Source organism: Leptonychotes weddellii, chromosome 9 (genome assembly GCF_054177405.1).
Source record: "Leptonychotes weddellii isolate Sample4059 chromosome 9, ASM5417740v2, whole genome shotgun sequence".
Taxonomy (NCBI): domain Eukaryota; kingdom Metazoa; phylum Chordata; class Mammalia; order Carnivora; family Phocidae; genus Leptonychotes; species Leptonychotes weddellii.
The window spans coordinates 75,319,809-75,339,010 of record NC_138377.1 but is presented as its reverse complement, the minus strand read 5'-3'; the positions used below and the strand labels follow the sequence as shown (position 1 = coordinate 75,339,010).

Below are 19,202 nucleotides of genomic sequence, written 5' to 3'. Positions count from 1 at the left end.
TCTTTATCTTATAAAAAGACTGAACTGAATCTGAATCTAATCATGCCTTTAGGGAAAACTTCCATTAACAGGCAGTATGAGGAATCTAAATGACACTGCAAGGAATCAAACAGGCAAATCTATAAAGTGGCATCTTCTACAGAACTGATCCACTTTTAACAAATCAATGATATGAAGAAATAAAAATGAAACAAAGTATTATTAAAAGGAACTTAAAAGACATAACCACATGCAGTGTGTGATTCCTACTTGGGTCTTAATTTGAACAACCAACTGTAAATAGATATTTTTGAGGCAATTAGAGAAATCTGATATGGCCTAGGTTTTAGATTATATTGAATAACTGATCTTAATTTTGTTAGGTGAATAATGACAATGTGATTATAAGAAAAGTCCTTGTATTTTAGAAATAACATGATGTCTAGGAGTTGCTTTAAAAATACTTCATCAGAAAAAGGACGGAAAGGAGATTAATTCAAGCATAGTAAATCTTGGTAACTGCTGAATGTGGGAGATAGGCATACTATACTCTCAACTTAGTTTATGTTTGAAAAATTTTAATAAAAAGTCTTAAAAAAAAAGCCTGCCTAGTACTATGAAGACCAGATAGGTGAGCAAACAACCAACAGACATGAACTGTATACATACTATGGGCAAGGCCCTGGGGTAGGCGTGGAGGATATAAAGAAGCAGACACAGTCCCCTACTCCATCCTCACCTTGACTGAAAGGAATGAAGGAGAAAAAAAAAAACCAAGGAAGATCCCAAATTGGACCTGGGAGTCAGAAAGATAGTGTTCCACTCGCTTAGGGTCAGGAAGCTCACTTGAGGTGGCAGGACAGGTGGGAGGGAGAGGGAGGAAGCATGTGGGAACCGAGTCTGGGGTGAGGAGAGATGAGATGGAGGCGGTGGCAGGACAAACACAAGGAGATGTACATAGGCAGCCACGGTCTAAAGAGCAGGTGAAAAATGAGGCTGAGATTCTCACTTGGAAGATATCACCAAAGCAGCAAGAGTTGCCACTCAGAATGGGAGAAGGTAAAAGCCTGAGTCTTAGAAGATCTCACCTACAGAGAAAGAAGAGCAGTCAAAAGAGGGAAGAAGTGGTGGAGAAGAGAGGAGTAAGCAAATCTTCCCATTTCACAGACTGAGAAACTGAGGCCCTGGGAAGTAAAGAACACCACCTGAGCAACAAGGCAGTAAACCTCAGCCAATGATCCCAGGTGACCACCGCTGGCTGTACCTGTGCAGCTGGGGCAAGTACCGGCTGCAGAGCCTTCGGAGGCTCAAAGAACTGTAACCTGTCCGTCTGTTTCTATGTTGAGGCCCTGGGGCCATGGCGTCAGTGCCGGGTAGCCTGTATGGGGGCTTCTGGGTGTGGTCATCCTGGAGCCAGCACAACACCTTGGGCTGCTCCGGTCCCTCCTGGGCCCCCAGCAGCCCCTGCTTCCTGATGATTCTCTCTAGCTGGAAGGAGGCCTTTCTTCGCCAGATGTCCCGCTGTGCTGCCCGAAGTACGTTCCTGCGCCCAAGCTGCAGTCGCACCTCCCTCTTCTGGCTTCGGACCAGTGGGTTTAGCAGAGTCTCAGGATCTGCCTGAAGCCAAGCACCAGGTGGCACACAGGCCTCGAGTTCTTTCTCTACCACGTGGTCTTGCTGCTGCTGCAAGCCAGCCAGCCAGGTCTCTTCTCCGAGCAGCCACTGCTGGTCTGGGAACCAAAGACTCCCTGAGAGAAAGTCAGCACCTCCCTCCCTGCCCGTGCAGCCTAGACTCAGACACCTCTGGTTGTGGCTGGACATAAATGGAGGGAAAGTGCTGGCGAGGGGTGATGTGGTGGATGAGGGCTACCGGGCCCCCTTACCACAGGGCTAGGGAAGGAAGCCCCCAGGCCTTAGCACATGCTGGGGCAGGCAGCAAAGCATGGATAAATGTGCACATGAGGAGAGAGCAAGGGGTCCATCACTCTGAGGGGCAGTAAGGAAGGTAGCTTCCTTATTCTTGCTTCCAGCCCCTCATAAGAGCCTCTGGTTTCTGAAAGAGGGGAGAGAACACCTAATACCGAAGATTCCATCATATCACAAAGAAAACAAAGGAGAGAATATGGAAGGATGTGGAAGCATGAAAATGAAGAGATGAGAAGGTGAAGCAGACACGGTGAGCAGTGGGCACCTACTGTCTTTAATTTGCCGGCTGATGTGCACCTGGTCCAACTCCAGATCCTGTTTGGCTCTAATCTGTCCCACTAGGATTCGCTGCCTCAAATCCCCCACGTAGTGCTGCTGCTGAATCTGGGCCCTGTGGGGCGCCTCTCCAGCCCTCAGCAGCTGGTGGTCCTCGTCATTCTGCTCTTCCAGCACTCTCCTATCACAGAGGGGCCAGGGTTACCCAAGGGAAATGCAAACCCAGTTCAGGACAAACCAGTGGCAGTCTAAGCCTTTCTGAGAGCCCTGAATTCAACAGGGCAGAGTGGGCTTTGAACTTCTGGCAACTTAGCACACATAGGCATGCTGTCACAGGCAGTTCATGATGTCACAGTGCAGGAGGGGAGAATGGTCCTTAGACTAGCATATTCTTAGACTGTGAGTTGACCAGAAACACAGGTTCATTCTGGTTAAGGAAAATGACCAGGAAAGTAAAGCAGCTTTAAAAAAACACATTTTAGCTAAATCAAGAAGCTTTGTCCTTTAAAAAATAAAAAGGTCTGCTTAAAACCTGCTGGAAACAGAGTAGAACAGAAGCTCCAACAAACACTGTGGGAATGGAAATTCTCCTACATGTTCAGAGATTATGATTCCATCTCCATTTTGTGAAACAGAAACCCTCTGTGACCTGGGAGTAGGAGACAGCCAATCTAGAGGAGAGAGAATTTATATGCACACCACACCTGTGTGTGTGCCTGGAGACCCAGAAGAGAGCTGGTCTCCACTCGAGGGCGGTTCTCAGTGAATGAACCCAAGAATAGGGTTCAAGAGTTTTAGACTCTACCATAACTTTCAGAAATATATGCTGAAGTACCTACTGGTGAAACTCTCTGGGATTTATTTAGATCCAGTCAGGGGAGAGCAGGGGAGAGTGGAAAGGGAGTGGGGATATAAATGAAACAAGATTAGCCATGATTTGATGACTGGTTGTGTATTTGGAATTCTCCATAATACTAAGTTTAAAAAGAATTCTAGATTGCAGTCATGCTTTATTCTGCCATCAGGTTCTTGTGTGGCCATGGATGAGTTAGAGCCTTCCTCTGAAGACTGACAGCTTCTACCTGTGTGGCTTTTCCTTTGGTCACACATGGCCTCCTATGCAAGGACCTCATAGCAAGGTCTCTCCATCCCTGTCATTCAGGTTTCTAAAGGAGCCAAGTGCACAGCCATTCCAGGTGGTGGGAGTAGGGAGTGACTGGGAGGTATTGGGATCTGCTGCAAGCTAATAAAAAAGCCCCAATCTGCCCTCCCTTAGCCAGCCCTTAGACTTCATTCCGGTCCCAGGATGCCATGCCTCTTCAAGGCCCACTTAATGACTTACACTACATAGTCTGAGCAGTAGCACTCTAGGGGGCTCACCTGGCTTACATTTGCTACTTTGTAGAGCAGAATAAAATCACAGAGGGTATATCAAAGCAGAGGTCCATAAACGATAGCCTATAGGCCGAATGTGGTCCACTGCCTGTTTTTGTGAATAAAGTGTTATTGGAATACTCATTTGCTTATGTATTATCTAGGCTGCTTGAGTAGCTGCAGCAGAGACTGTACGGCCCACAAATCCTAAAATACTATCTGGTTCTTTACAGAAAGTTTGCTGCCTCTGCCTTAGAAGAAACTGTGATTTCTTAATGCAGGCTTCAGAGGAGAGTGAAGGATGTATGGGGAGGGGGGAGTGTGGGTAGGAGGTGACATGATAGCAATTTCTTCCCTGGGAAGGAGGCTATGAGGTGACTCAATCTACAATGGGTCCGAGGACTTGGACAGGCCCAGATACTTGAGTATGCTCTGGGGAAAACTGGCGCTGACTGCTATGGGCAAAAGGCCAAATACACACACTGGAATGTACAGAAAAAAGGAAAAGCACCCTTTGTCACATGTAAGGCAAAAGACTAGGGACAGCAGTTAGAATAGAAAACCAGTTACACCGAACAGATAGAAAAAGCCATTAATGGGAAACATTTTATACATGTATTTATATGTATCATGCCTGCATTACTGCTCCAAATTTTGTCTGACTACAGACATGGCTGAATTACAAACATGACCATCAGAAGGTCTTAGACAAACCCAGCTAAAGTCCAGACCACCAGATGCAAAGAGCAGGAAGGGCATCTTTATTCTTAATTCCCAGAGAGTATTCACAACTTCTTCTCCCCTGTCTCCCAATCCTCAGATTCACAACTTGCTTCTCCAGAGTAGACAACTCCCTCTACCCTTCCCCCAGCAGTGAGCCAGTCAGCTTCTGCGGACCCAGTGCAGCTTCCTTCACAGCACCAACAAGACCTGCGAGGGGAAGCTGTCTGGGATGATCACTAGAGACACAGCACATTCACCTGAGATGCCACATGCCAGCAGACTGAAAAATGGCTCCTTTGCTAAGCACATCAGTCAAATGTGTTTTCCACCCAGAAAGCAGGTGGAAAAAAAAAAATACCAACATTATGTTACATATCTGGGTAGATTACTACTTGCAAGTCTTCAGTTAACCTGCCAGCCAAGGACCCCTGTTAGATGACTGCCCTTCATCGTGGGTGGCTCCAGCATCTCCCCGCTGCTGCCTGGTCGCCTGCTTGCCAGGACTCCATCACGCCCTCCCAACCCTCTCTCCCAGGCCTCCCAGCTGCTTCGAGGCCTGACAGCTTCTGCAGCAGAATGCAGCAGTGTGTACTCACTAAGGCAGCAGTGGCAGCAGCAACAGGGTCTCCCAGGCTCTAAGCACTTAAGGTTAAGCCCCCAAAATTCCAAAGGGGAAATGCAATAGTTTTCGAGGACAAACTCCTCTCTGGTCTAGATCACTGCTGCAAAGGGTAAAAAGAGGCAGACTGGCCAATCTCCTCTGGCTCTGGAGTTAGCTCCAGCTTTGCAGGCTTCCCATGAGTGCTCCTCCAGAGAGAAAAACGAGGGAAGAAAATTCTAGGACAAGGAGAGGCTTTAGAGCCAACCCCACCAGAACAGATGAGACTCTCATGGAGACACAGCCACAAACCCAGTCTGGGAGCCCAGCTGACAACAGGCAGTTTTCTCCTCTCTCACGGGTTCTCTCCCTGGTCCCTCTGCCCAATCACAGGCTTGAGCCCCACTCCACCCCACTTCCACCAGGGCCTGGCACACAGATGCTAGCTACGGGAGCTGCATAGGACCAGCCCAGCCCCCAGGCTCCTGGAGCTGGTGCTAAAGAGTGGAGGCAGTGAGTGGGAGAGGCCTTGGTTCTCCAATCCCTCTCTGTCCTCTCCAAATGAAAGGATGCATTCTTGGTGTTGCTGAAAGGTCACGTCAATAGCCATGCGCTAGAGAGCTGAGAAGACCTTAAAAAGGCAGGAGAAGACCCATGTTCTCTAGGGTGGATGGGTCAGCTGGGACAAGGTGGGAGGCACAAAAATGAAAGGGAGGCTGTGTACCTGGGCAGCTCTCAACAAGGGCCCCCAGCAGCGGGGCTGGCAGCGTCAGGTAGTGGGCAAAGCACTCCACATGTACTTGCTCTTTCAACCCCTGGATCTCTTGGAGACAGATGGTAGTATCCTTACTTAGGCTGAGCCAACAGACTCGGAGACTCAGTAACTTGCCTAAAGCCACACAGCTTTTACTTCAGAAATTCAGGACGTGATGCAGCTTTATCCAACTCCAATGTGACTTTTCAATATCACAGCTCATTAAGCTGCAGGGCTCTCTTCTCTGCACACCTGTGAACTCTGGAAAAGACAGAGCTCCAGTGCATCTTCCCAGCAGAAACTGGACCTAAGACAAGGCCTCCTTTCAGGACTGCACTCTGACAAAACAAACACTCCAGCTGCTCCTTAATCCGCCTTGGCCTTGATACACTCCAGTTGTGTCACCTCTCCCACCTTCCCTGTCACTCCATAAAGTCCTCTGTCATGCAACACTGGGGCCATCCTGCCTTAGACTCTGCCTCATCCTATGGTCCTTAGCAGCCCGCACGTGAGGACTTGCCTGCTGTTCATGCTCCCTGCATCACAGCACTTCTGCTCCTACGTCCAATGCCCCTCACCACCAAGGTCAGACCCAAGACTGTCATCAGCTGCCAGCAAATGCTCCTGGCCTGAGAAAAGAACAGCTAGATCCCTCTTGAAGGAACCAGGGGAAAGGGCCATCAGAACCCCTCCAGAGCCCCGTGCTCATGGTGCTAGGCAGCCTCCCAACACCAGGGATCTCACAGACACTGAGTCTCCTGCTGACATTTTCTATAGAACGTCCCCAGGTCAGAGGCTACTTTGACTTACAGGAAGGATACCACTGTTCCCAGTATCCGACTTATAAGACATGTAGATCTGGGAAGAGCATTCTATGTAGAAATGGATCAAGAATGACTATGAAGAAGAAAAGTAGTTGCCACCAATCACATAGAAAACTCTGACTCCATGTTTCCATGGTCACAATGCAGGCGAAGTGGGTATGAGAGGGCAGAACCCCAAAATATTTGCATATTGTTCCGGGAGTTTCTGACCCTCTTATGTGTAGTTCTGGACCCTTGGTATTGAGAAAAAAAAAAAAGATTCCTAGTCCCATACTCTCTTTAAAAACCTGGAGGAAGCCATAGTCCTGGAAGTTGACACACCCTATGAACTCACATACAGGCAGTCCAGAATTTAAAGGGGAACACAGGGAGGTAAGTTCAGAAGCAGTCTCAAAGATACGTATGAACACGTCACATTCAAATCTTGACAGAGGAAAGCGGCCATAGGAAACATCAAATGATATACTCCTTTCAGTGATGAACAAACTTACAATACTGAACAGGAAATGAATGAAGGCCAGGACCGCTTCCTTGCCAACAACAAGCTAAGCAGCTAGCTCGGGATCCCTCAATCACTTGCACAGGCCTCACTCAGTCACACTCACCTCCCCCATCTGGCTCCATGTTGTAAGAGACTAAGTGAGAACAGTAGGTTCCACAGCAGAAGGAGCACATGTTTCTCACCTTTTCTTCCAAAGCAAAGGGCAGAGACCCAACCGGGAGGCAGTGACATCTCCATCCAAGTCCAACCATTCCAAAGAGCCACTGCCACTGACAGCCTCTCCAACCTGGGAACGAGGAAGAAAAGTGGTGAGGCTGCTGTCACCACCCCCAATCCAAGAGAACGAGACAAAGCTCAAACTTGTCCCTCAAAAAGGAGAAGCAGGGAGGCTGGCAGCCACCTTGAAACCAGAGCACACTCACCTGCCTTCTCTGCCGCAGGACAGCGGCCTCTGCTGGGTGGTTGAATCGGAACTTCTGTGCTTTCCCCAGGGTTATAACTGCTCCTGTGACAGAGACAGGTGAGAATTAATCAACAGCTCACGTTCTGAGTATGTATTATGTGTAGGGCACCCTTCTGGAAAACAAAATCCTGCCCTCAACAAGTTGATAACTTAGGTGAGGCAGTAAGATTCACTGGATATCACACAGCGTATGTACTGAATTAACAAAATGAACAGGAGGAGTTCTGCTACTCCAAGGGAAAGCAAAATGAGTTCCCAGTGGAGTAGTGAGGGAATGTTTAACATTAGATTAACAATAGTAGTAACAGTAATAGGTTAACAATAGTAGTAATAGCAATGATGATAATGAGTATTTACTGGGTGCCAAGAACTGTGAAGAACATCACACGAATTAGGTCATTCAATCCTCACAACAATCCTCTATGGCTTTTTTACAGATGAGAAAACTGAGGTTCAGAGACCTTCCCAAGGACACAGGTACAAATTTCAGAGAGTCATTCTCCACCCTGGAACCCTAGAATTAAGGCTTCTTTGTTTATGGGAAGAGGGTGGTATTAGGAAATCTTCACATCTCTGAGTGCAGAGGCTGGGTGTCCCAACTTTAAAGCCTGCTTCACTGAGCTCTCTGGGTTTGTCCCATGAGAATGAAGAGAGTCCATCCCTCATCCTGGCATAAATAGAGCTATAAGCAGTCTTACCTTGGGTCAGACGACAGGAGGCAGTAACCTCCCGGCCATTGACTGTGCAGCGGGCCCCCCGGGCAGGTCGCAGAATGACTACCCCACAGGCACTGGTGATAGTACAGTGGTCTCTCTCAATCCACTGCCCCTGCAGGACTATACAGGAGACAGGGGAACACCCTTTCTATGAGATCAGAATCCACATCTGTAAGAGCTTCACATTACGACAAGAGAGGAGGAGCCACCAGCTGAAACCACCCAGACCTGGATCCCCCACCGTGTGGGTCTCCTCCTACCACGTCCCCGACCCACGACCACAACATAGAAGCAAAACAGGAACAGTCCCTTGATCTTCAGAGATACCTTCTTCTCATCAGGGCATCATCAGGCTCCTCTAAAGAGACTGGTCACGCATGACTACCTGCCACAGTGCCAGACCCAAATGTTCTAGCACTTACCAATGTCCTGTTCCTGGTCTGAGTCAATCCTTCCTATTTTTGTTGTCCCTTCCTAAAGGAAAACACAAAGCCCTTTTAACAAGAGTAAAAAGAGACACAGCCTGCCCCCAAAGCAGAGTCTACCTGTTGGAGTGTTACCACTGTCTTCCCACGCCCACCCTGGCATTTTCCACACCACTTCTCAACTTTGGTCTAGGCTGTTCTGACTGCTCTGCCCACTCACTGCAGCCCAGGAAGCCCCTGAGAAGGTGGTGGGTGGGGGCACATAAGAAAGCAGCACCAGCTCTTTGCAAAGTCAACAAGTATTGGCAAACTCCCTTCTGTCCCACAGCCTGATGTTAGGGAACAGCCATGAACCATTGGTCAGAGACTCTCTAGTCTGAGAAAGTGGGCACACAGGCAGAACTTTCCTCCAGGGACTAAGGTTGGTACAGTCCAAGGTTGGTCCATTTAGTCTCAAAGAGACACATGTTCTATGAAGATGTATGGAAGCACAGGATTTTTACCTTTTTGGTCGACAGATAAAGTTCAACAGATACCAGGTGCTAAGAAGGGTAAAGCACAAATAGGAGAACAGCATATCTAGAATCAAAAAGGACTGGAAGAAAGTGTAAGAGAGGAAGGGAAACTGGAGTTAGCATAAACGAATCACTGGGTTAGTAGAAGACACGGCCTTTTGGCCCTTGGATTATGGCAATTCTTTTAAGAACACATACCTTTGTTTGGGGAAGGCAGCAACATGACAACAGAGATGCTGAGTTTAGATACATGTTTATCATATATTGAAAAACCAATCACTATGTCCCAGGCATTGCGCTGAGTGCTTTATAAACATCTCTTGCTTAATCCTCAAACAACCTAAAATAGTTATTATCCCCCTTTTATATAAGAAGAATCTGAAGCTGATGGGGAAAGTTGTCCAGGGAAACTATATACTAAATAGGAGAGCCATGGCTAGAATTGAGGTCTCTCTGGGCCTGAGCCCATGCTTATCCATCCTCACCATACCACCTCCCTGGTAGCTGATGTTTTTGAAGTGAGCAGAGAGTTCCCTACTAGGCTTCACTGTTAGCAGTCAGAAGTGCACGGTCCCTGCAGCTCCCCTAAAATAGCTGGTATAAAGGCAGGCTCCTGGAAGTAATGAATGAGACTCTGACCTTACTGGGCTTGCACCCACAGACAGCCAGAGCCCAGCCTTTCCTGCTCAGCCACTGAGGACCACACAGACAAATGGATGCTGGCCTCTACAAACACCACCAAACAAAACTGAGGAAAAAGGGTCAAGACCTCTCCTGCCAATTCATGATCAGCCCTGATGATGAAATGCATTCCTTACTAAAAGATAAGGTCACAGCCTATCACAACTCCTACATCTACAGGGCAGAAACCACCACAAAACACAATGGTATCTCATTTAACAAGGACTTAGTTGATGCCTGTGCTTGCTGCCCCCTCTGCTTATTTATGCAGGGAGAATTAATGGCACAAGGCAATTATGAGAATGAAGTCCAGGATTCCAGTAACCTGTGTTCCACCCACACTTCCCTCTGTCCTCTTCCCACCCAAGGTACTTCCCAAGGTGACCAAAGGGAAAAAAAGCTTCCTGGGCATAGACAGGGATTAGGTCTGTAACCAAGATAGCAATGCAAACAAACACACAGAGATCCTTGAGCAATTATTGCTATACTATTACCCAAACCAGGATCTAAACAAACAAAAAGGGAGAAAATGGGTACATAAAATGCAGAATTCCAGGTTTAGAACTAGATTGAACCCTCATCCCTCAGGTTCACAGCAAACGCATCAAGGAGGGGGCACCACCCTCAGTGCACACAGATTCTGCAATGAAAACCAGCACTCCTACATTCAGATGAGGCCTGCACTCACCTCTTGTCTCTGATTCAATCTCAGTCCTGTCCTTTAACCCTCTGATGCCACCCTGAGTTCTACCACTTGAATTCTAGCTTCATCTGCTTGCTCCACATCCAACCAATACAGCAGATCAGTTCTACTCAGATATTAACCATTTTAATCCACCTGGTCTCTTCCTGACCTCCAACCTCTCCCCTTGGTTCTGACTAATAGAAGGATTGACAGCCTTTGGTATTTAGATCTGTTATTTAGGTAACAGCCACTTCTGCCTGAGGCATTTTCACTGAGCGAATTTACACTCACTGTGTTGAAAATAAGCTACTTTAACTTTCTGAGAGGCTCGGTCTCTGACAACTTCCCTAAGGGCTTATCCTAAAATGAGCGCCTTTTAACATCTCACTACCAGATGCATGACAGCATTAGAAACCTGATTTCTCCAGGGATAAGAACAGCATTATGTATCCCCCATAAACTCTGTTCCTTTCAAATGGCAGCTGGGGGCAATTAGGAGAATGATGATTGGATTTTCAGTGAGCATAGGGATTTTGGCCACATAAAGTATGTTCTGCCAACCACAGAGACTGTCCTTCTACAGGGAGACAAATATTTTTGATGAGGACAGGATATGACTTACCTACCACTGGGGACTAACTCTCAAAATGCTTCATTTAGAAATGAGGACCTGCCTCCATGTGACAACCAGGTGATCCAGGTCTTTCTTGGAAGGCAGGAGCTTCATTCCGACTTCTAGATGGCTGCATGTTGTGCCCTGCCCCACCCTGCTGGCCCACCAGCTCTCTGGGCTCTCCCTCATGCTTTCTTTAAGCTTTCTGCATCTACTTTCATTCTCCTCTCTTCTTTCCCCGGTAAGCCTAGTAATGGAGAAGCAGGAGGTGCACTTTTTGTTGACTTGAGAGTTGAGGAGTGGGGAGGTATTAGAAGGAAACTGTTTCAGATCTTGATCCCCTTTAGCCTCTGAAAGCTGTCTGTGAGCAGCCTGGATGTGCAGAGCTTGGGAATGCCCATGGTATTCTGAGGTTAGGATTTCACTTCCATGTCTGCACTCCTGTCCTTCAGGAAGCCAGAAAAGGAATATAAGCAGCATCTTTCTTACTTTAAAATGAGATTAAATCACAGAGAATGAAAGTAAGTTATCTAAGAGCACAATGGCAGCCATGGAAAAACAAATAATTGTTTTGATTTCCAGTCTTCTGCTCTAATTATACAAAAGCAAATGAATCACAGTTGGTTGGCTAGCCCAGCTTCCTGAGGGCAAACCTGAAAGGCAGCTCAGCAGCAACTGGCTCAATCCATAGATGCATGGCTACTGCCCTCAACGGCTCTGTTTTTGACCTCTGGGGCCAGTGGCTCAGGAAGAGAGGGAATGCACAGCCTGCTCACCTTGAGGTGATAGAGCACGACACCTGTGCTGAGTACGTCATCCTCCAAGGCCATTAGATGTGGCAGGCTGGAGTCAATGACCACGCCAGCCCTCCTCCTGTTGATGTCCACTCTGTAATGTTCCACGAGGGCCTGCCACTCGTTCCACTTCTGGGTCCAGTCCTTAGTCAGCTGGTCTATCTGCAGAGATGGAGGAGGCGGTTTTAGACACCCCGCCTGGGGAGCAGACTGAAGGTCAGCAGTCATCCTAGTCTGATTCCTCATGGCATTCCTTCCTCACTTTCCTCTGTTACTATTCAAAGCTCCACACAGGCCTTTGCACCTCCTCTGTGAGCAGTTTTCTAACATCCCGTCAATAAGCAAGTATTACTTTTATAAATAGAAATTCCCTCTGTAAATGTTATTTTTAAAGTTTTCTGCAACAAGCGTGTATTGTTTCTATAACTTGAAAAAAAAATGCCATAAATGTTATTTTTTAAAAATTGATTCCCCTTTCCCTATCCCTCTTCTATGTGATCCATACTGGGAATAGTTTTATGACCCAACACTTCTTTCCCAAGGTGCAGAACCCCAAATCCTAATATAAGCTTATATGGGGCTCAAAGATACACAAAGCATCAAGAGGAATCTCCTCAGAACGAAGACTATAAGAAACTGGTCTGACAGTTGTTTTAATAGCTGTTACCTTTGGAGGGGCACTGACTGCAGTGGGCCATGAGGGATCTTGGGTAGTACCAGTAGTATTGTATTTCTTGATCTGGGTGGTGGTTACATGGCTGTGTGCACTTTGTGGAAAATCCATTGAATGCTACTATGTTGTATTTTGTGTTTTTTGTATTTTGTATATTTTATGTTTCTGCATGTCCATCATATTCCAATAAAAATTCTATTTAAAATTTCTAAAAAAAGAGAAAAAGAAAAACTGGTCTGAAAGACCAGGTAATAATAACAAAATATTGAGGGCTTACTATGTATTAGGAACAGAGTTTAAAAAATATGTAGGGGCGCTGGTGTGGCTCAGTGGGTTAAGCATCTGACTCTTAATTCCAGCTCAGGACATGATATCAGGGTTGTGAGATCGAGTTCCACATCGGGCTCCACACTGGGCGTGGAGCCTGCTTAAGATTCTCTCTCTCCCTCTACCCCACCTTAAAAAAAAAAAACATGTATATATGTATGTGTGTGTACACACACACACACACACACACAATACAGCAAGTTAGAGGCCTTAAGGTAAGGCCACCTGGGGAACGTGAATTAACAATGTTGAATGTAAGGTGCTTTTTTCTTCTTTTGGTGGAAATGGATGCCCAGGCAGGAAAGTTAAAGTTATCCTGGGAATGGAAGAACTGAGGAAGCAGGAAAAGGACCTGGATTCAGCTAAGTATTTGAGAAGAAACAAAGTATGACAAGTTTAGGTACAAGTGTTTTACATACCCTAGAAATGTTATTTTTAACATTATACTCATTGAGTTGAAGTTTGCAAAGAGTGAGACTTACAGGGTACCCATGAAGGACTGGGTTGGATGAGGACTGGCAAAGGTGAGCAGCAGGGCACTCTGGCTTACAGTTTAGCCTGCCTGATTCAGCTACCTGGAGGTACCGCTGAACACACCTCCCCTTCTGGCTGGCTTTCATCACCTACCCCTTTACTGCATAAGGTCAAAGGCCAGCAAGTGGCAGATTCAAGTCCAGATCTGCCAGAAATGTATAATGTAAAACTGCTAAGGAGCTTGGAATGATTTTGACTCTGTACTTCATCTTTTATGTATACAGCAGTAATATTTTCTGAACCAAAAATTAGAACGTATATTTAAGCATAGAATTTTTGAGAAATGCCTGGATGTGTGATGTAGTCCTAAAGTTTAGTTTGGGTAACAAAATATTGACATAGCCAGGATACTTTATAATGTATAATGATGATGCAACAGAGTACTGGGAATTGGGACATTTGGGTTGTGGTATCTAACTCTAAACTGTCACCAAATAATGCCTGCCATTTCTTCTTTGTAAGTGTCTCCAGGAATCACCATTTAATCTAACCTCCCCATATGTCTTGCCCTCACCCTCATGGAGTCACAAAATTAGTCTCCTTCCTGGTTGATCTCTCTGCTTCCAATCTTCCCTCCCTTCAATTCATCCTACACACAGCTGTCATATTAATTTCCTAATATACACTTTTATTATGTCACCAAACTGGTTCAAGAAGCCATGATTAATATTGTGAATATAAAGTCCAAACTCCTAAACTGGCCCTAACCTTACCTCCACTACTCTCTGCCATGAGCATGTATTCTAGTCAGCTCAGTCTTCCTCACACTGTGTGCTTCCATATGGCCTCCCACACAAGTTCATTCTTTCAGTTCCATGGCCTTGCTGAAATTATCCCACCCTCACCCCGAATGCCTTACCCTTTTCTTCCTAACATACTCTACCAATCTTTCAAGGTCTAGTTCAAGTTCTCTAGCCTCCAGCCTCAGCACTGTGATGCCGGCACTGAAAATTCCAAGCCATAATGATTTCTTCCTTCCCTAAGCTCTTTTCATATAACTACTATAGTTCATTACCTTTACCATTCTCTAAATGTGTTTCCAGTTAGACTGCAAGCCACCTGTGGGAAGAACTTCTTTGTATCTCTTGAAGCATCATGCTGAACACCTATTTGGTGCTCAATGAATACATGTCAGTCAGTTGATTTACTGACTGGAAAATAATTTTTTTTCTCCCTATCCAAAGGGAGTTATCATTAACCCCTAAGAGAACAAAACAAAGAAAGCCAGTTACCAGCCCCTAAGGCAAACTCATTCCCCACTCAAAGCTCAATGAAGACAAAAACTGTCTCTAAACTAGATAGAAACTCTCTGTTCTCACAAGGGAGCAGCCATGACTCAGGAATAATGGAGAGAGATGAGACCTACTACCAGGGTGATGCAGAGCATAACTGAGTCCACCCAATTCACCCACCTTCAATTCATTCTGGAGAACCAGCTCCTTCAGACTCTCATCCTTTTCCTCATTCAATAGACTGTAATTTCTCTGCACAAAGAGACAGATGTGCTTTGTGGGTCTCACCCTTACTCTTATGAAGGAAGAGAGGGGCGGATAAAGAAAAGACTATCATTAAAATCAGAAACAAATCAGAAGCTTAAATATTGGGGTTCACACTGGTACAAAGAAGGAAAATTCGAACAAATTTTTCTAGAGGGCCCCATTCCCTGAATCCACCTACACACAGAAGAAGGGCCATTTAGGCAAATGCCCTTTGGACAACAAAAATGATATAGTGGCGATGTCCACCCCATCTGAAACTACTCAGGTAATCAGAGTCATCCATGTCCTGTCTTTGCTCCTGCCTCTGTTCCACAAGTGTCCCTTAATTGAAAACATGGAATGCAGCAGGGCTCGGATTCTATGCAGACGAAAAGCAGGTTTTGGGGAACAGAAAAGTTCTGATAGCCTGAATACCAGTTCGAAGCTCAGCAGCATGGCTTTGAGTCTTCTAATCTCCTCCCTGAGTTCTCTGATCAGTTTCATATTTGCATCCTGAAACACAAAGAACTTGGTTTCACAAAGACTGATATCAGGCCCCAACCAGCTCTAAGATGCTACACAGAACTAGTTTGGAAAAAGTGGTTTACTCCTTTGGACTAACTTCTGAAGCAGTCTTCTCAAAGTATGGTCCCAGAACCACATCAACTCCACCTAAGAACTTGTTAGAAATGCTAATTCTGCTTCCCCACCCACCCGCCCACCACCTACCAAATCAGAAACTCTTGAGGGCTGGGGCCCAGCTGTGGTGTAACCAACCCTCCAGGAGGTGATTCTGATCTACACTCAAGTACGAGAATCGCTGCCCTTGAGCAGGAGGTGGACGGGTAACACAAGTGCCAGCACATGTGTAGGCAGTCGATGCTCATCTTCCTGTGATGTGACTAAACTTAGTACCCACCTAATTACATTGCCTTTTAAAACAGTCCACAGGTAGTTCACTCTTAAAAAAATTAAAAATAAAAATAAATAAATAAATAAAACAGTCCACAGATGGGCTATACAGGCCTGGCCACCGGGTTGTGATCCCTGCCCTGAAACTTTTCACTGAAATTGCAAAGCATATTTTTTAAATTTCTCATTGTTACTCCACTTTTCAAAACAAATAAATTCCTTAATATGCCCCTTTTTAGCCTGAAACAGAGGTCACTGCAGTTTACACAGAAAAGAAATAAAATACAAGCATACATCAACATAAACTCAAAATAGAAGCATAGAACACAGAAACTTTTAAATGATCTCCCTTAGGGTGGCAGTGGTACACCAGAGATCTTAAAAGGAATGGTCTCAGAGAAGTATCTAAAATAAATTATTCAAAAAGGCAACTGAATGAAGTCAGCAGAGATATGAGAGAAGGGTATGACACTGAAAGAAAGAATTCCACTCCATTTTCATTTGGCAAAGTCAGGCAAGTTGGGATGAGGGTGAAGAGAGAGAAAGACAAAGAAAGGAAGGAAAGGAAAGGAAACAAGAAAGGAAGGAAGGAAGGAAGGAAGGAAGGAAGGAAGGAATTTTAAAAATGAGAGAATAAAAGAACTTAGTGTAAATGATACCAGACCAAGACTTCAAATGAAGGCCTCACCTCATTTACCCGTGGCTTGTTGATGATGTGTTTGGCATTGGATGCATACCTCAGTGTGCTCATGGTCTCACTGTAGCAAGTGTGTGCAGGAGACACAGCTGAGGTAGAAGGAGAAAGTTAAAAACCACGCCAAGCCCTCCTGACCCAGCCTGTAACCACTTGCCTTACTGGTACCGTCCATGCTGTATTATGAAACTCTTAATGAAATGGGTGGTCATGGCCCTTTCTCTGAGGTAGAGTACCAGTCCCAACACAGAACCAGCTCCAGCATCCCACTCACTAGCAACCATGATAGTTTTGGAGTTGCCTCCAAGACTGTCCTTCAGCAGCCATGTCAACACGGAGTCCCGGTATGGGATGTAAGACTGCCTCCGGGAGGGCCCCCCTCCACTGCTGGTCCCAGAAGGAGAGATAGGGATCCCACTGTCACCACCATCACTGGCTGTACTGTTGAAGCTCTGGCAGCTGCTGAATGCTTGGGAATTCTGGGCTTTAAAGACAACAAAATAATAAAAGTGGAAGAAGAAAGGAATTGTAAAACACATGCATTAAAACAATGGTTGGAGAACACAAATTTAAGTATCACACTTTATAATCCCTCTCTGCATGATAGAATGCTACAAGTTTGAATCCTGAATTAGACTTTGGACTCAGGACACAGACTACCTGAGCCACAAACGGAGTTTTCAGTCTCCCCTCTTCTTGAAATGAGAGGGTTGGGATTATGACCACACAGTGTTCTCAGCTGCAGACAAATATCAATTTTTATGGCCTCAGTCAGAAGGTAACTTTATAAAAAAGAACCTTGTAAATGTCTACCCCATTTTCATAAAATGAAAACATGTGAGTTATTTTCCAAAGTCTCCCTCCCACTCTGATGATCCAGTCTATCAGCAAAATACCTAAGGTGGAGATGACAATTCCCAGAGTCACAAGAGACTTGTTGATATTGGCTCCTTCAGTAATGCGGTCCTTACAGTAACTGGGATCTGCTCTTTCACTAAAACAGTCAATGAAAACAAAAACAAAAGCAAAGAAGACACTGTCCTTATAATGTTGTTGAAAGACACTATCCATTATGTTGTACATTATATAAAAAGCTCACATGATAAATTCTTTTTAGAATTCACTACCAGAAAAAGTATTACCATCTTGTAATGAACTGGCATTCCTCCACTTGGGCAATAGAAATCAAATAATTCATTATATTTTCTTTATTTTGGCTGCCAGAGCAATTTACCTAACTGTAATGCTCATTTACAGTAATGATATTAGCATCACTATGCCCAATCTTTGTTTTAATTTCATCTATTAATGGCTTTATCATTATTTGTCAACTGTCAATGGGAAATACTAAAAAGTCATACTTCCAGGTGCCTGATATAGTTTCTTCCAGACAGCACTTCATTTTTCCCCCCAAAATGCCAGAGTTGCAGCTGACAGAGACAACACTTCATTTTTAATGGAATGATGTACCATATTAATAATTTAGCAGTTTTAAAATAAGAAAATTTGCTTTATCTCATCTCACACTTTTTTTTGTGACATTATCCCCAAGACTTTCTTCTTTCTGGATATACATGTGACTACAATTCATGCTTTCTTCTAATACTTCAAAGGTCTTATCTTCTCATTACCGCAGTATTTTTAAAAGATTTTTTTTTTCCAGTAACACATAGGGCTGCATACAATTAATATTAAGACAGAGAAAAAAAAGTATACTAACTCAGCTACTTCCACTTAGAGCAGTGTTTTTTGATCTTGGCTATACACTGGAATCACCTGGGCAGCTTCAAAAAATTACTGAAGCCTGCACTGCCTCTGACCTCACTAATAACGAGGTTTATTGATCAGAGGTGAAACCAAGGCACTGAGAATTTTTACAGGCCCAGGTGATTTTAATAGGCAGCTAAGATTTAGAACCCTTGACATAGAAGATTTTTTTTAGTTCCTGGAAAACTATAATTTCTTAACATAGCATTCAAAAATTTGGGGGTTTTTTTGTAATTTTCTCAGGATGATTGAAATGTGAAAAAAGATGGAACAAGTTTATTCCCTGTAAAATGGGCAAGAGCAAGGTCATTGTCAAGGGATTAATCCCCCTTGGCTTTGAAATCCTAATTACCTGCCTGCTAGGTCCACAAGGTTGATCTTGCTAGCAATTTCAGAGCGGAGGTTGTTCTCCAGGATTGCCTAAGGGAGAAAACACATTTAAAGCTTGTCATTTGACATGAACAGACATTTCTGCAAAGAAGACATCCAAATGGCCAACAGACACATGAAAAGTGCTCAACATCACTCGGCATCAGGGAAATCCAAATCAAAACCTCAATGAGGTATCACCTCACACCAGTCAGAATGGCTAAAATTAACAGGTCAGGAAATGACAGATGTTGGCGAGGATGTGGAGAAAGGGGAACCCTCCTACACTGCTGGTGGAAATGCAAGCTGGTGCAGCCACTCTGGAAAACAGTATGGAGGTTCCTCAAAAAGTTGAAAATTGCACTCCTGGGTATTTACCCCAAAGATACAAATGTAGTGATCCGAGGGGGTATGTGCACCCCAGTGTTTATAGCAGCAATGTTCACAATAGCCAAACTATGGAAAGAGCCTAGATGTCCATCAACAGATGAACGGACAAAGAAAATGTTCCACACAATGGAATAATATGCAGCCATCAAAAAAATGCAATCTTGTCATTTGCAACGACGTGGATGGAACGAGAGGGTATTATGCTAAGAG

At 45.0% G+C, this 19,202-nt stretch overlaps 1 protein-coding gene across 11 annotated transcripts in view; it reads right to left on the bottom strand.

Moving 5' to 3' along the window:
* STARD9 (StAR related lipid transfer domain containing 9) overlaps positions 1-19,202 on the bottom strand; it is a 123,086-nt gene that overhangs the window by 28,986 nt on the left and 74,898 nt on the right. For 8 of the 11 annotated variants that reach the window (XR_014148591.1, XR_014148592.1, XR_014148593.1 and 5 more), the window contains 13 exons: positions 18,586-18,653; positions 17,363-17,460; positions 16,741-16,950; positions 16,461-16,558; positions 15,296-15,373; positions 14,795-14,866; positions 11,831-12,010; positions 8,558-8,609; positions 8,118-8,255; positions 7,379-7,461; positions 7,139-7,242; positions 2,175-2,362; positions 1,244-1,709 (listed from right to left, as the gene is read on the bottom strand). Coding sequence is in view for 7 of the 11 variants with exons in the window: in XM_081830971.1 (XP_081687097.1) it covers positions 1,244-1,709; positions 2,175-2,362; positions 7,139-7,242; positions 7,379-7,461; positions 8,118-8,255; positions 8,558-8,609; positions 11,831-12,010; positions 14,795-14,866; positions 15,296-15,373; positions 16,461-16,558; positions 16,741-16,950; positions 17,363-17,460; positions 18,586-18,653 (1,835 nt within the window). In the remaining 4 variants the exon portion in view is untranslated. Of the gene's footprint in view, positions 1-1,243; positions 1,710-2,174; positions 2,363-7,138; positions 7,243-7,378; positions 7,905-8,117; positions 8,256-8,557; positions 8,610-11,830; positions 12,011-14,794; positions 14,867-15,295; positions 15,374-16,460; positions 16,559-16,740; positions 16,951-17,362; positions 17,461-18,585; positions 18,654-19,202 lie in introns of those variants that run through there. The other 3 variants (XM_081830974.1, XM_081830977.1, XM_081830978.1) reach the window with 3 other exon arrangements.